The 17,936-nt window shown below is 41.7% G+C and overlaps 1 protein-coding gene across 1 annotated transcript in view; it reads left to right on the top strand.

Moving 5' to 3' along the window:
* The first annotated feature begins 12,951 nt into the window (after positions 1-12,951).
* Positions 12,952-17,936, top strand: part of TAF5 (TATA-box binding protein associated factor 5) — a 25,505-nt gene continuing 20,520 nt past the window's right edge. Inside the window, exons 1-2 of the mRNA XM_007939878.2 lie at positions 12,952-13,513; positions 16,259-16,496. Of these exons, the coding sequence (XP_007938069.1) occupies positions 12,955-13,513; positions 16,259-16,496 (797 nt within the window). The 5' untranslated portion in view covers positions 12,952-12,954. The remainder of the gene's footprint in view (positions 13,514-16,258; positions 16,497-17,936) is intronic.

Below are 17,936 nucleotides of genomic sequence, written 5' to 3'. Positions count from 1 at the left end.
TTAATTACACCCCTTATACAATGTTGCTTATTTGAAACTCCATTTACACATCATTTTTATTTTTTTTTACTCCAATTCTGCATTTTTTTTTTTAATTTTAAGAGCTTGTTTTACATTCAAAGTCACGCGTACATTTAGTTTCATTCCCCATTCGCCATGTCCAACCCTAACCCAGTCTCCTCCCCTCCCTACCCTGCAACCCTCTCCCTGTGCCCCTCATAGTTATGCACTCCTGTTTGTCCTGCATTTCCTCAGTTTGAATGTTGGTCCTTTGGTGTCCCATGGTTTATTGCTTTAGGGGATGTATTACCATTGAGTGTATGGGTGCAGCATCCTGGGTTGAGTGGTCTGCATGTACATCTCACTAACCATTGAGCTGAGAGCCCACCTCTGGGGATGAGTTTTATTCCAGGCTCCGAATGTATTTCAGGGCCATAGTATTGGGAGTCTCACCAGACTTCATCTGACCGTACTTCTGGTCATTTATTGAGTTTTTGGATTTTGTTCCACGTTTTCCCTCCCACTCTATCCAGGATCTCCAGATTTGATCCTTTCCTGAGTGGTTGGCATTGGTAGCTGGGCACCATCTGGTTCTTCTGGTCTCGAGGGCTATCGTGTCCTAGGGTTAATTGCTTCTAAATACCGTTTATTTATTTGTGTGTGTGTGTGCATTCGTCTTCACTTCCAACCCTAGGAGACCATTAGCTGCATCCTAGATGGCTGCTTGAAAGCTTTTAAGACCTCAGTCACTACTCACCAATGTAGGATGTAGATCAACGCTTTTATGTATTTTGTTGTGCCAATTGAGTCTGGTGTACCCCAGTACTATGGTCCTGAGGTAGTAGCTCTATTGGATCTCTCTCCCATAGTATTGGGATGTTCTGTGAGGGATTACTCTGTGTCTGTCTTCTATTGTGTCTGTAAGGACTGCAGGTATTTTGTATCACTGGTGTCTGTACAGGATTAGCCTCAGCTGATTCTATCCTTGGCTTAGAGTATACCTAGATATACACATCATTTTTTTATCTTACCTAAATGTCCTACTCCAATTCAAACCTCTTTAACAATGACACTCCCTCCATTACTTCATCAACAAACAGACCCTAATCTTTCCATCCTCCTCTTTCTCACCTCAACAGACACTTTAACCCTTGGTCACCTCTTCATTGACTTTATGGATACCCGCTTTCTCTTGGCTATTACCTTTATTGGGACCTCTCATATCTATATTCTTAATACTATTGTTTCAACCTTGCCTATTCAAAATTTTTAGGAAATTTCTGCAAGATCATGTTAAAGCAATAACCAACAATTCAGTAAAAGATATCCTCCTCTTATGACCAGCCCATTATCAACCTATACCTGAACATACAATATAGGGACAGTTCTACACCCCCTATCAGCAGGAAGCAGTTACAGAAGAAAGAAGTGACATTCCTCAACTTCCCTAGTAGTACAAATTCAAATAAATTTTATACAACAAACAAGAGGAGGGAATAAAGGGTTAATTAAATCAAATCTCATATCCTCAGCTAGAAAGGAATGTACAGTCCTGAAAATAGCTAACTACTCAACCCTACAATGATTAATGTCTAATTCTCGTTGAAGTTCCCATGTGTTACGCCTGAAAATAAACTAACCACCAAACCCTCTAATGACTAATGTCTAGTTCTAATCAAAATCTATTTTTGAGCAAGAACTACAGGAAAGAAACAATAAAACAAGAAGGGTACCATGACCCACATGGGAAAAACAAGCTGACCTTGGGACCAGAGAGAATGACATTTTCAACTATCAATTAAAGAAACAAGAAACTCTGAAAAAAGGAATAAAAGGGCCTGGACTTACACAATCAGTGCTGGTGTCTTGGATACTGAGAGCCAGCCTTTAAATAAGTTTTTCTTTTCATTCCTTGGGCCTGGTTCCTCCCAACATTGGTCGGCTAACCCTACAAAAATTTATTTATTTTGAAGAATTATATCTTGTATTGCCACAATATGGAACTCTTGATTTTCAGTCAAAGATATTCTTGATTCCCCATTTTGTAAAGAAAAGTCAATTATATTTAATTCAAAAACATTTAGTGAGGGTCTACTGTAGCAGAAACTGCAATCTTCTCACACCTTCATCTCCTCAGTTTTATTAGGTGAGAGATTTGCAGTTGGCATGGCTTATTCTTGCTAATTAGGATAGTGTCGGGTAATACCATGATTTTTGCAAGACAGATTCAGAAAAGAGTCCAGTGCTCTGAACCACAAAAATGCTGAGGGCAAAAATCACATTAAAATTCACATTTGAGACAAGATTGTGTTGTGACTGAGTAAAACGAATGCTAATTTGGGACCGGTATATTTACTTCTTAAATGGTACCCACCTGAGTGGCACAAACAGTTTGTACTTGACTACTAACCTAAAGGCTGGCAGTCTGAACTCATCCAATGGCACTGCAGAAGAAGGGCCTGGAAGTCCGCTTCTGTAATGATTATAGTGGAGAAAACCCTATAGAGCAGTTCTACTCTGTAACATGGGGTCAGCATGAGTCAGCATCAACTCTAAGGCAGTGGGTTTGTTCCTGGATTTTGCATTTATTTCTTACAGTTGCTGTTGGGTGCTGTTGAGTTGGTTTTGACTCATAGCAACAGTATATACAACAACAAAACATTGCCTCTCCTGTGCCATCCTCAGAATCATTGCCATGCTTGAGCCCATTGTCGCAGTCACTGTGCCAATTTATCTCGTTCAGGTCTTCCCTTTTTTGATGACCCTTTACTTTACCAAGCATGATATCCTTCTCCAGGGACTGGTCCCTTCTGACAACATGACTAAAGTATGAGGCATGAAGTCTGGCCATTCTTGCACCCAGGGAACATTCCTCCAAGACAGATCTATTTGTTCTTCTAGCGAGTCTTCTAGCAGTTTTGAATGGTACGTTACATTCAAAATTCTTCACCAACACCACATTTCAAATGCATCAATTCTTTTGTGGTCTTCCTTATTCTCTTCCAACAAGGAAGGGTGTATATCCCACAGGGGGAAGGATGGGAACTGGACTTGGCTATTGAAGATCATGTGTTAATTACCTGGTGCTGCTATAACAGAAATACCACACGTGGATGACTTTGACAAGCAGAAATTTATTCTCTCACAGTGTAGGAAGCTGGAAGTCCAAATGCAGGATACCAGCTCTAGAGGAAGGCCTTGTCTGTCTGTCCGCTCTAGGGGAAGACCCTTGTCTTCATCAGCATCTGTGGTCCCGGCATTCCTTGGAGATGTCCATGTGTCTTGGCATCAATCTTCCCCTGGGTCTAAGAGGTTCTCAGCACAGGGACCCTGTATTGAAAGGATACACTCTGCTCCCAGCTCTTCTTTCTTGGTGGTACTGAGGTCTCCCCCTTTGCTTACTTCTCTCTTCTTGTCAGATAAAAGGGGATGCAGACCACACCCCAGGGAAACTCCCCTTACATGGGTCAGGGCTGTGACCTGAGTAAAGGTGTTGCATCCCATCCTCATCCCCTGACACTGAGTGGCTGATCACATCAGATCACATCCTGGGGATGATTACATCATTGCATAACTGCCAAACCACGGAGAGTCATGGCCCAGCCAAGGTGACACACATTTTGTGGGGACATCATTCCATCCATGGCAGAGAGAAAGACTGAAAGATATAGGCCTAGACACAGGAGATATTCTCCTTTCAAACATCTACATCTCTAAGACCCTCTTCATAATCACAAGGAAGTCACAGCTTCTACTCTTTCGATATTCTAAGAACTAGCTGGCAAAAGAAGTGTGTCTCTAGTGCATTTTATTTATATAATTTTGAAGTAGTATAATATGAAAATTTTAACAAAGACTTACTTTATGTGGAAAATGTGAAATACCAAAAACCACCCAATTGAAAAATACATACATAATCAAGATTTATATACCTTCAAAGCTGGCAAGCTGAGTGAATTATGAACTAGCACTACTGCCATTGAGTAGTATCAGTTTAGTTGGTAAACAGAAATGTTTGTAGGCTTTGTCAGTCCTATGATGAGACGGTTACTTTTATGTCTCACCTTGGTTAGCCTACTAAAGAAAACAAAAACAAACAAACCAACCCATTGCCATCAGGTGGATTCTGACTCATGGCAAACCCATGTGTTATAGAGTAGAACTACTCCAGAGGGTTTTCTTGGCAGAAGAATCTTTACAGAAGCAGATTGCCAGGGCTTTCTTCCACAGTGCTGCTTAGTGGGTTTGAACCACCAACTTTAGGTTTACTAGTCTAGCACCAGCCATTTGTACCACCAAGGGACTGGACTATAATACCCAGTAATTCAATTAAGAACTAATGTAGGTGCTGTAGTGAAGGTGCTTTGTAGATGTGATTAAAAGCTACAGTCAGTTGACTTTAAGTAAAGGAGATTTTCCTTGATAACCTAGGATAATTGACCTCATCCAATCAGTGGAAAGGCCTAAGAGCAAAACTGAAGTTACTCTGGGTAAGAAATTCCTCCTGTGCACTGAAGCATCAGCTCCTGACCAAACTGTACTTCATGAGAGAGGTGCTGGCTAGAGACAAAAGTCTGAGAATCATTTAGTATAAATTTGATATTTAAATCTCATGGAAATCAGTGAGATCATCTAGAGGGAAAAATGCAGAGAGAGAAGATGACCCTGAAGAATTCCCATGTTCAAAAGCCAGGTAGAAAAAAGGTTTTTTTATGGAAAAAGACAAGTTGATGCATAACTCCATAAGAAAAAATAACCTTGCAAGAATAGCCAGTAAATGTAACCATGATGTTATTTCTACATATGTATTTGAATATGCTGTACGAGTGTCCATTTCATGGAATTATGATACTTCTTATGATTATGATAAATTATGATAACTTCTCAGGCACAGTCAACCACTCGAATGGAGAAAGTTGTTGGACCTGTGGGCTCTGGACCATCTAGAGACTGGGGTCTTACAAGCTTGCAAGTGGCCATCTAGATGCAACAATGGGTCTGTCCTCATCCAGAGCAAAGAAGAATGAAGAAAACCAAAGATGCATGGAAATAATTAGTTCAAAGAACTAGTGGACCATGCGAACCTCAGCCTACATGACCATGAAACCAAAAGAACTAGATGGTGACCGGCTACCACTGTCAACCACTCAGAAAGAGATCATTGCAGGAGGTCCGAGATCATTGCAGGAGGTCCTGGATAGAGCTGGAGAACAATGTGGAACAAAACTCAAAATCATAAAAAAGACCAGGTTTACTGGTCTGATAAAGCCTGGTGAGACCCTCTGAGACTATGGCCCCTGGTTACCCTTCAGGCCTGAAACTGAACTCATTCCAGTGGCTTCCAGCCAAACCACAGACAGGCATATAAGGTGAACATTTACATCAGGTAGATATACTCCTTAGAACAATTTAGCATGGGACAACAGGAGGGCAGTATTTGCACAGGGAGACAGCTCAGGAGGCAGGAATACACAGGAAAGAAGGTCACAAGGAAGAGATGGCTGCAGCGAGGAAGTGGAAAGAGAGCTGTTACATTGTGGGGAATTTTGGTCAATGTCATGAAGCAAAATGTATATAAACTGCTGTATGGAAAATGAATTTGCTCTGTAAACTTTCACCCAAATCACAATAAAAATTAAAAAGAAAGAAAGAAAGAACAGCCAGTGAACCACTACAAAAGAAAAACTACAGGGATGGACAAGCCCTACTAAACATTGAATACACTATGAAAGCAAACCAAACTCACCACCCTTGAGTCGGTTCCAACTCATGCTGACCCCATTGTGTTTCCAAGGTTGTAAATCTTTAAAGAAGCAGACTGACTCATCTTTCTTTTGTGGAACAGCTGGTGGGTTTGAACACCGACCTTTCTTTGGTTAGCAGCCAAAAACTTTAACCACTACACCACCAGAGCTCGTTTAAATACTCTGTAAAGTCTGTCAAATTAAAACATTGTGTGTACAAACCAGAAATAGAAAATCTAGAAATAGATGCAAGACCATATGGAATGGCACAATACAAGGGGCATCTCAAATCACTGGGGCAAAGACAGATTTTTTTATTCAAGTCTGTAGTGCATTTTGTGTGAATTTTATTTACATAATTTTGAAGTAGTAAATATGAAAATATTAATAGTTATGTGGAAAACATGAAATATTGGAAGCCCCCAAATTAAAAAAAAAAAAAAGCAATCAAGAATTGCATATCTTGAAAAAATCATTAGTTATTTTGTGGGAATAGAGTTAACACAGCAGGTCTGGTTGCTTTTTCCTTGCTGTCTCCAAGGGAATTTGGAACCATGACTAACCCTTTGTCAAACCCTGGGAATATGGCCCTTGGGATGTTTTTATGTTAGTGTGGTGGTTAAGTTTGTGTGTCAACTTGGCTGGGCCTGGTTGAGTGGCTGGGCAGCTGGATGTAGTATTCCCCATGATGAGACTGGTAATCAACTCCATGGTGGAATATACTGTGAGCAGATGAGTAGCTGCCTTAGGGATGTGGTCTGCTTCCTGTATAAAAGGAGAAGCCTTGGGGAATGTTCTCTAGCTTATGGCATGCTTGGACCCTGCACATAGCCATGTTGTTGTTCAACAGCCTGCCATGCTCTGCCGACCTTGGGACTTACAATGCACTTGAATCAATGACCTGCCATGTAGTTTGGTAACATCAGGACTGTGCAATTTTATTTGTCGACCTTGGGCTTATTAGCCTCAGCAGCCACTAGCTGCCTGAGTGAAGAGATGCCTCTAGCTTCAGTGAGCTGGGAGCAAGGGGCAGAGCTAAAGCCCAAGGTCGAGGGGCTTTCACACAGCCCCTAGAGCCTGACACTTTGGACTTAAAGCCTTCAAATTGTAAGAATAAATTCCTGTTTGTTAAGGCCATCCCATTTGTGGTATCTTCTGTTAGAGTGGCACTAGGTAACCAGGACAGTCAGTGATTGATGGTTTTGTTGTACACACCTGAAGCAATGGACCATGCTGTCCTAGACTGTCAGGTTGCTTTGCACTAAGATCGATGACTTTCTCGCACCTGGTTTATTGTTGGGCTCTTTAGCTTCAGTTGCCATGGCTGGCTGCATAGCAAGATCTACCTCTCGTGATGAAAAGCCAGATGCTGTTGAGTCATTCAGACTAATGGCGACCCCATGTGGGTCAGAACAGAATCATCCTCCAGAGTTTTCAATGGCTGATTTTTCAAAAGTAGATTGCTAATTGCTAGGTCTTTCTTCCAAACTGCCACTGGGTGGACCTGAAATGCCAACTTTTCAGTTAGCAGCCAATAGCATTAACTGTCTATACCACCTAGGAAATCCCTCATATGACCAAAACCAAAACCAAGCTGTCTGCCATCAAGTCAATTCCAATTCATACTGACCCCTATTGGGGTTCCAAGGCTGTAAATCTTTATGGAAGTGGACTGCTTCCTCTTTCTTTTGTGGATCAACTGCTGGGTTCAAACCACCGAACTTTTTGTTAGCAGTCAAGTGCCTTAACCACTACACCATCAGAGCTCCTCCTCACATGACCCGAAAACCCAAACCCACTGCCATTGAGTCGATTCTGACTCAAAGTGACCCCCATTGGGTTTCCACAGCTGTAAATCTTTATGGAAGTTGATTGCCTCATCTTTCTCCTCCTGCAGAGCAGCTGCTGGGTTCAAACCAGTAACCTTTTGGTTACCAGCCAAGTGCCTTAATGATTATGCCACCAGAGCTCTTCCTCAAATGATCAGAACCATAAAAGAACCACAAAAGATTCAGAACCTGAAATTCAAAGAGGCTTCTCTGGGCAGAGACATACATCAGTCCTTGTAGTTTGCTGCTAGAGAAAAAGCTCATTCTGGGTGGCCCTGATGGAAAACATGCAAAGGCCTGTGCCTGGCCTCTCTGCACTCTGCCAATGCATATTGTTTTCCTGCTGCTTTTGCTCTGTATCCTTTGCTGTAAAATCCTTAACCACAAGTATAACCAGCTACTGAGTTTTGTGAGTACTTTTAGTAAATTGCTAAACTTGAGGTGATGGAACTTCTGAAAAACATTTGAAAAAGAGAGTTAGATCTATATTCAAATCATATACAAGATTAAATCCCAAACTGATTAGACCAAAAAACAAAACAAAAAACCCCAAAAACAACCATACTGTCTCCTGTTAGAATATGGGTGAAGTCCTCTTTAACCTGGGTAAAAAGCTTTCTATTTATAATTCAAAATTCAGATGCTAGTGAGAATGTGGGGAAATTGGACACCAGTCTTCTCAAAGCCTCCAGAAAGAGAGTAGGAAGACAATGGGAGTAGAGGACAGGGAGGAACGGAAAAGAGAAAAAAAATAAAAATGGGCTCTGTAGACATAAATTTATTGTTATTGTGGTGTATCAGAAAAATCACTGCACTTGGAGTAAGTAACCTGGCAGAAATCCCAACCTAGACCTTTTGGAAGTTAAGAGATAAAGCCAAGGAGGAAGTAGACCTCACAGGGTTGGGGTGTAGGGGGTAGCTGTATTTTTGTGAGACCCAGTATTTGGGTTCAGGTGGATCCAGTTCCCAGGACCTGATACATGAGGTGAATGGATATATCAGAATGTTAATTTATTATTCACAATGCAAACATCTTTCCAGTAAGTATACTTTGGCTTATTACTCATAGCATCTCCCATCTGATGCCTGGAAACTAATAATCAAGTTAGCTAGTGAGTCCTGAATCAGAACAATGGAAGTTGAATGGTCTTGAGGAAAAGGCTGAATTCTCCCCATCTCACAATGGTCTACCATCAGATTTAGGTTTCTCTCTCTTGGCCAGTGTTAACTAATTATTGCTCATGGCTCTCTTCTTTTTACACTCATGTCTCTTACTCCTACTTCAAACATCCAATTAGATTTGTTTTGTATCTCAAGCCTTAGATAATATCCTGAAGATCATCACTGGGCTTTCTCGATTAAACATTTGCAGAATACCTTTTAAATTGAAGTAATGGAAGTAGACTGCCCAATGTTCCTTCCAAGGAGTGGCTGGTGGGTTTGAACCGTTAGCTTTCTGGTTATCAGTCAAATACCTTTGGCACCATGTCACCAGACCAAAAAACCAAACTCACTGCCATTGAGTTGGATCTGACTCATAGGGACCCCTCCTTGGGTTTCCGAGGCGGTATCACTGCAGAAGTAGACTGCCCAACCTTCCTTCTGAGGAGGGGCTGGTGGGTTTGAACCGCCAGCCTTCTGGTTAGCAGTCAAATGCCTTACGCACTACACCACCAGAACTCCCAAAAATAACCAAGACTATGTTATTATGTATGAACCCTGGCGGCACAATAGTTTAAATGCTTGGCTGCTAACTGAAAGGTCAGTGGTTTGAATCTACCAGCTGGTCTCGGGAGAGAGATGTGGCAGTCTGCTTCTGTAAAGATTATAGCTTTGGAAACCCTATGGGGTCACTATGAGTTGGAATCAATGCCATAAAAACAGGTTTATTTATTATGTGTTGGGTATCACATGGAGACCCTTGGTGGCTGTTATAGTTGGAGTTGTGTGTCAACTTGGCTGCACCACAGTTCTGAGTGGTTTAAGCAGTTGTGATGTGGGTTATTCCCATAATGAGATTGGATGTATATGTTTTGAGCAGACAATCCGTTGAAAGGGAGTTTCCCTAGGGGTGTGGCCTGCTTCCAATATATTTATGGACATCCTGGGAGAAAGAGACACTCTTCTGTGGATTGGAATCCTATTATGCTGCCTACAATTGTCCGTGAGTGAACAATCCACAATTCGTCATTTGTTGGATTCAACAGCTTGTATACTGCCTGCCAACCTTGAGCTTGTCAGCCCCTGCAGCTGCATGAGCTGGGAAATGCCTCCAGCTGGACGTTTGATCCAAGAACTTAGGACTTACTAGCTTCTATAAGTGTGTGAACCATTTTCCTAAGATAAATTTCTCTCTTTCTTTCTCTAAGCTTTATTGGTTTTGCTTCTCTAGAGAACCCAGCCTAAGACAGTGGCACAAACAGTTAAGTGCTCGACTACTAGCTGAAAGGCTAGGGGTTCAAACCCACCCAAAGGCACCTGAAAAGACAGGCCCAGTGATCTGCCTCCAAAAGTCACAGCCTTGAAAACACCATGGAGCACATAGGATCGCCATGAGTAGAATCAACTTGATGGCAATTAGCAACAGGTATCATATATACATTACTTTGTTTAATCCTCACAACAATTCTATGACCTAAGTATTATTATTTTTAACTAGGCAAGTGAGGTATGGTGAGTTAAGTAACTTGCTCCAGGTGATTCAGCTAGTAAGATGTATGCAAGGATTTAAAAAGCCAATAGGACCTCAAAACCCATGACCCCAAAGTCCCTAGTTCACTTCCCTCATCTATACCTATCCCACAGAGCTGTGAGGCTCAAATGAAATAAAATATGCAGCAGAGTTTTAAAACCTAGAATGCATACTGCAAAATGGCATGTTTTTATTTGTTTCTAAAAATAACTATTTATTGTGATTTGGGTGAAAGTTTACAGAGCAAATTCATTTTCCATTCAACAGTCCATACACATTTTGTTCTAAGACATAGATTGCAATGCCCATAATGTAACAGCTCTCTTCCCACTTTCTCCTTGTTGTTACCTTTTGCCTGTGTTCTTCTTTCCTGTGCATTCCTGCCCTCTGAGCTATCTCCCTGTACAAATGCTGCCCTTCTGATCTCCCATGGTTGACTGTTGTAAGGAGTGTACTACCTATTGTAAATGTTCACCTTATATACCTGTGTTAGGCTGGGTTTTCTAGAGAAGCAAAACCAGTAACATATATATAATATAATATTATATATATATATATGTAATATTATATTATATATATATAAAATGGCTCTCACACTTATAGAAGCTGACAAGTCCCAAGTTCTTGGATCAAATGTCAAGCTGGAAGCTTTTCCTGACTCACGCAGCTGCAGGGGCTGACAAGCTCAAGGTTGGCAGGCAGTATACCAGCTGTTGACTCCAACGAATGATGAATCCAAGATCTTCAGGCCGAATGGTGGATTGTTCACTAATGGACAGTTGTAGGCAGCACAATTGGATCCCAATCCACAGAAGAGTGTCTCTTTTTCCCAGGATGTCCATATATATACTGGAAGCAGGCCAAATCCCTAGGGAAACTCCCTTTCAATGGATTGGCTGCTCAAAACATATACATCCGATCTCATCATGGGAATAACTCACGTCATAACTGCTTAAACCACTCAGAACTGTGGTACAGCCAAGTTGACACACAACTCCAACTATCACAATACCTGTCTATTGAAAATGGCACATTATTATTTTTTAAATACATTTTTTTGAAATATATGTACAGTGAAATACACAAAACTAAAGTGATATGGTTAATTTTTTTTTTTTTTTTTTTGCCGTGTTCCCTTCCTTTCCCTCCCACTCAATGGTAACCAACAAAGAAAGCTTCCTTCCATATATAAACCTTTTCTTGACTTTTTACAATAATGAACTAATACTATATTTGTGTTTCTGTGATTGACTTATTTCACTCAGCATTTGTCATTCCCACCAGCAGTGTATGAGAGTCCCAATCTCTCTGCATCCTCGCCATCATTTGTTATTTTCTGTTTTGTTGAACTTTACCATTAGTGCTGGGATAAGATGTTATCTCATTGTTGTTTTGATTTGCATCTCTCTGATGGCTAATGATTGTGAGCATTTCCTCATGTATTTGCTGGCTGCCTGAATATTCTCTTTGGTGAAGTGTCTATTCCTGACTTCTGCCCATTTTTTAATTGGATTGTTAATCTTTTTGTTGTTGAGGTGTTGGAGTTTTCTATAAATTTTAAAGGTAAGTGCCTTGTCAGATATGTCATTGCCAAATGTTTTGAAAATGGCACATTATTTTTAAGTACAGAATTAAATTGCAGTTTATTTTTAATAATGGACAACAAACAGCATGAATACAGAATGTACATATTTCACAAAATTCAGGTACTTAAACACTTTTTTATTGAAACATAACATATATGTGGCAAAGTTCACAAATCCTAAGCATATAGCTTAATTTCTAGAAAAGTAAAAATGGCTTAAAAAAAAAAACCACTACCCAGATCAAAATATAAAACATTTCCAGTGTCTCAGAGGCCTGCCTCTGACAAATGGCACGTGCTTTTGACTTAAGGGCCTGGATTTGAATCTTGACACTTTCACTTCTTGGGTGACTTTTGCAAGTCATTTAAACTCTGGGGCTCCACTGAACCATCTGTAAGGTGGAGAAAATGGTATTTTATAAGAATGTTGACTTAAACTCAAAACCAAACTCACTGCCATCCAGTGGATTCCAACTCATAATGATCCCCTTTGGTTTCCGAAGTTGTAAACTTTTACGGAGGTAGATTGCCCAGTCTCCCTTCTGCGGAGTGGCCAGTGGGTTTGACCCACAAACCTTCTTGTTAGCAGTCAAATGCTTTAGGCACTCCGCCATCAAAGATCCTTGTCGAATTAAAGGAGGTTGTATAATGTAAAACATCTATCATTCTAACTGATGGCGGTACAGTCCATCGGACTCATTGCGACCCCGCAGAACAGAGTATAACCGCACTATAGGTTTTACCAACCTTTCAATTCGCAGCTGAGCGCTTAACCACTGCGCCACCAAGGCTCCCTACTATAAGATTGTTGAATTAAAGGGAGTCATGTAATGTAAAAACGTCTCTCACAGTACACGGATATAGCTGGCCTGCATGAAAGGGTAACTATTATCAGGCAAATGTACCAGACGGCCATCAAACCTCATACTTCCTGCCTTTTCACTTTTGAAAGTTGCTCTTCGCTTCTATTCCTTTTCTCCTTTTTTCTTGCTCCTCCTATTGCCGCAAATTGCTTCCCAGTGCTGTCGTGAAATGCTCCTTCCCCGCCCCCCATGTGGCGAAAACGCAATCACGCTTGACGGCGCGAAGTGGCTCAGCCGCAAGATGGCGGCGCTGGCGGAGGAGCAGACGGAGGTGGCGGTCAAGCTAGAGCCTGAGGGACCGCCGACGCTGCTACCTCCGCAAGCAGGGGACGGCGCTGGCGAGGGTGGCAGTGGCCCTACCAACAACGGCCCTAACGGTGGCGGCGGGAACGTTTCGGCAGCGTCGTCTGCCAGCGGTGATGGTGGGACCCCAAAGCCCGCAGTGGCTGTCTCCGCCGCTGCTCCAGCGGGGGCGGCCCCGGTGCCCGTCGCAGCTCCGGAGGCTGGTGCGCCCCACGACCGACAGACTCTGCTGGCTGTGCTGCAGTTCCTACGACAAAGTAACCTTCGCGAGGCCGAAGAGGCGCTGCGCCGCGAGGCCCGGCTACTGGAGGAGGCAGTGGCGGGCTCCGGAGCCTTAGGAGAAGCGGACGGCACGGGGGCCGAGGCGGCCAGCACGCTTCTCAGCCGGGTCACCGCTTCGGCTCCTGGCCCGTCAGCCCCAGACCCTCCGGGAACCGGCGCGTCGGGGGCTGCCACCGTCTCGGGTTTAACTTCAGGTCCTGCAGCTCCGGTGAAAGGTAAGCCGCAGAGTCCCGGGAAAGCAGGGCCGGCACGAAGGGAGCAAGCCGGGAAGGCAGGAGCTGGCAGGCCTGTACCTCTGCGGGCTTGTTTTGAATTTCCTGGGCCCGCCTCTGGGGCCACATGCCCGCCCCTTTCTGCGCAGTCAAACCCTCTCCCGAGCTGTCAGTTTCAGCTACAGGCTGTTGGGAGCAGTTGAGCTCAGGACTGTATGGGGAAGGTGGGCGCGGAGAGGCGGGAATCTTTAGGCTTTTGATCCCATTCCTCTCATTTCTGCTTCTGAGCCTTGAGCAGGTCTGCATCAACACTATTTCCGTACTAAACGTAATTTTAAGGGACTTTAAAGTGCATAACTTAATTCTCATAGTTCTACTGTGAGGTAGGAATTATTAGAGATGAGAAAACAGACTGAGAAAGATCAAGGGACTGGCTTTGGATCAGTCAGGGAGTGATGGGACATGGTGTAGGTAGTGTTCCTCAAAGTATGGGCTAAGTTCCACCAGTGTTAATTTCATTATTATTATTATTTTTTTTTAAATTTTGATTTGGGTGAAAGTTTGCAGAGCAAATTTATTTTCCATATAGCAGTTCATACACATTTTGTTTCATAACATTGACTGAAATGCCCATAATGTAACTACTCTCTTCCCACTTCCTTCCTGCAGTTACTTCTTCCCTGTATCCTTCTTTCCTATGGATTCCTGCCCTCTGAGCTATCGCCCTATGTCTTTCTTCCCTGTGTATTCCTGCCTCCTGAGCTATCTTGCTATGCAAATAGTGCCCTTCTGATATCCTGTGATTGATTGTTCTCAGGTGTACTTACCTGATGTAAATGTTCATCCTATATGTTTGTCTATTGTTTGCCTGGAAGCCACGGGAAAGAATTCAGTTCCAGGCCCAAAGGGTGACTTGGGGGTTTTCCCCAGTCAAGGCACTTGACTGCTAACCAGAAGACTGGCAGTTCAAACCCACCAGTTACTCCTCGGAAGGAAGGCTGGGCAATCTACTTCTGTAGTGATATTTCCTCGGAAACCCAAAGAGGGGTCGCTATGAGTCGGTCCGACTTGACAGAACATAACAGCAACAACAACTATCAGATCAGTAAGCCTGGTCTTTTTTTTTTTTTTTTTTTAATGATTTTGAGTTTTGATCCACATTTTTCTCCTATTCTGTCCAGGATCTCCCACACTGATCCTTTTCTGACAGTGGTAGCCAGGTACCATCCAATTCTTCTCAACTAGTGTTAAATTTTTTTTGATGATGCTTATTAAAGTGGAGATTCCTGGGCATACTTCAGGCTTAGTGAATTAGACCCTCTAGAGGTGGAATCTGGGAATCTGCATTTTAAATGAGTGCCTCCAAGGGTTATTGATGTATGGCAAAGTTTCAGAACCATTAGTTTAGGAATAGGAATTGGACAAACTTGGGTTCAGATTCTGTCTCTGCTGCTTTGACTTGTGTGATGCTAATTATTTTCCCTAAAGTTGAGGGTTTTTTTTTTTCTCTCTAATAAATGGGTTATTGTGAAGATCAAATATATATATATATATATGTGGTAGTTGGCATTGATCCCTGACACCTGAACCCCCACCACCTCTCAGCAACTATTATCACAAAGTCCATGCAGTAGATCTCATACACAGTATAAAGTCTCAAAGGTGATCCTGAGCCAACAATAAGTCTCTGTTGAATTAAATTATCCAGTGCAGAGCCTCTAACCTGTTCATTTGTATTTATGAGCCCTAATCTTTGCAGCAGTGCCAGAAATAAAGTATGAATTCATAGCATTATATCCATAAATATAAATATGTAAAAAGGTGATGGTGAAGAATATTTTCTGAATAGTGTGAATTAAGAATTTCATTGATAAACTATAAAATAGATGAATTAAGTTGTTGTTTATCTTGCTAAAACCTCTTTCTTCAGAAACTTGGCCTATTTTTAAATCAGAACTGAGAAACTAATGAATAGAGCAGGGCATCTGAGTAATCAAATAGTAACGTTTGTGTAGTAGAGAGCATACCAGTAATATAATTGAAACTTCTAAAAACTTCCAATAACCAAACTCTTATTAGAGTGACAGATGTACCATTATTCAGTATTTCTGTGTTACAAGTTTTTTTTTTTTTTTTTTTAAATATTCTTTTGGTCATGTTTTCTGCCTTTGAAATTATGGTTATTGAAATTGGTTGAGCACATAATTTTGAGTTAATTAGCTTTAAAGGAAGGCTTGGTCCTTCCTACCCTTAAAATGCTTTCGTTTTAGAAGGGGTGATAAATGTACACATATGAGGGTAACACAAAGTAGGATGTGTTACAGGAAGGTTACAGAGTAATTGGGGTGCACAAAAAGCTGGGAACGGTCCTCCAGGGCTTGGCTTTATGGTGGTAAGGGGTAAACAGGTATGCCATTTGCACTGAACTTTGGGAGAAGATTGACATAGTTGTTTTATTTGTACATATCATCATTTATATTATTTGTGTTTACGGTAACAATAGGCAAAGTATCGAATCTTTTTGTTGTTGGTTTGCAAATTTTATTGTAAGATATGGACAAGCTAAATACAGGGTTTTGGCCTGAGTGAATGAAATAAAGTAGAAAATCCTGTTAAAAGACCATGCGATTATATTAGGGGGGAGAGAGACAAACATCTGAGCATCAACTCAGAACCTTAGTGAAATAGCTGTAGCCACGTGGTGTTAATCAGGTCATTTTCTTCCAATTGTTTTACCTTTTTAAACAGTTGGAAGTGTAGCTGTGGAAGACCAGCCGGATGTTAGTGCTGTGCTGTCAGCTTACAACCAGCAAGGAGATCCTGCGATGTATGAAGAATACTATAGTGGACTTAAACACTTCATTGAATGTTCTCTGGACTGCCATCGGGCAGAGCTATCCCAACTCTTTTATCCTCTGTTTGTACATATGTACTTGGAACTAGTCTACAATCAACATGAGAATGAAGCAAAATCATTCTTTGAGAAGTATGTGAATTTATAAATCTATATATCTAACAGGTATCTATGTATAACGTGTGTGTGTGTGTGTGTGTGTATCTGTAACCACACAAATATGACATCACAACTCATAAAGAAAGTGCTTTGTGAATGAGAGGTACCTGTCACTATGAGAACCTAAAATGGGGAGTTTGATCTAGTTGGAAAAGTCAGAGAAGGCTCCCAGAGAAAGTGATGTTTGAGGTAAGAACCTAAGATTGGGTAGGAGTTAACCAGAAGAAGAGATGAGCAAAAAACATGTGTGAAAGCTCTGTAGCAGGAGGAAGTATGATGGGTACAGAGACTGAAAGAAACCTAGGTGATTGCAGCAGAGAATAGGATGGGGGTGTGGTAGCACATAAAGCTGAGAGCTCATTAGGGACTAGGACATACAGGCTTTGGGGCCATGTTGAGGACTTGTGTTTATCCAAAGAGGAGTAGGAAATTGTATGAGGTAGGATTAGATTTGCCCAAGAGTGAAAACCCAAACAATAGTGGCTTAAATAAGATAAAAGTTTATTTTGTTTTCTCATAATAGTAAGCAGTCTAAGACTGATATGGTGAGTCCTTGATTATCAGGGACCCAGGGTCCTTTATCTTGTTGCTGTACCATCCTTCTCATGGCACAAGATGGCTTTCCAGCTCTAAACCATCACATCAGCATTCTAGCAAGCAAGGAAGGCACATATCCTTCCTGGGATTGAACACAATTCTTTATTTTACATCCCACCAATCAAGTGGCCACACCTAGCTACAAAGGAGGTACGAAGTGTGGTCTACCTAAGTATTTGTGTACCCAGCTAATATTCAGGTGTTCTGTTATGGAGAAAGAAAGAAAAATGTGGATATTTGGAAACAATGAGGTACCTCTGCTTTCCACTGAAAGGCTTTCATTTTGAAAAGCTTTCTGCAGTTTGCAAAATTAATGGTAGAGGAACCATGTGACTATAGGTTGACTTGTTTTGGAGACTATTGCGGTGGTTCTTAACTGAGAGTGATCTTCCTTCCCTTGGGTTGTTTGAAAATGTTTGGAGGTGTTTCAGATTGTCATAATGACTGGGGGGAGGAGTGTGTAACTTAAAGATCATAAATGTTCTAATATGTACAAGTAGTTCCGCTTAGCAAAGAATTTTCTGCTGTAAATGCTGGTAGCACCCCTGTCAAGAAACACTGAACTGGGGTGTGGTGGGGAAGTGAAGAGAAATATACATGTTGGTGAGATGCTTAGTGGAGACTTGGTGATAGATTGGATATAGGGTGAGGGAGATGAAGGTGTCAGCTGGACAAGAGTGCCTTTCACTGAGATAGAAAACCGTGGAAGGGGACCCGGTTTGTCACATGATGGAATAATTTTTTTTTTTTTTTTTAATTAGGATTTGGGTGAAGATTTACAGAGTAAACTCACTTTTCATACAGCAGTTCACATAT

The sequence above is a fragment of the Orycteropus afer genome, unplaced genomic scaffold, assembly GCF_000298275.1.
Source record: "Orycteropus afer afer isolate SDZICR_OR568_19922 unplaced genomic scaffold, OryAfe1.0 scaffold00064, whole genome shotgun sequence".
In the NCBI taxonomy this organism is placed as follows: Eukaryota; Metazoa; Chordata; class Mammalia; order Tubulidentata; family Orycteropodidae; genus Orycteropus; species Orycteropus afer.
This window is presented reverse-complemented; position numbering and strand designations above follow the sequence as displayed.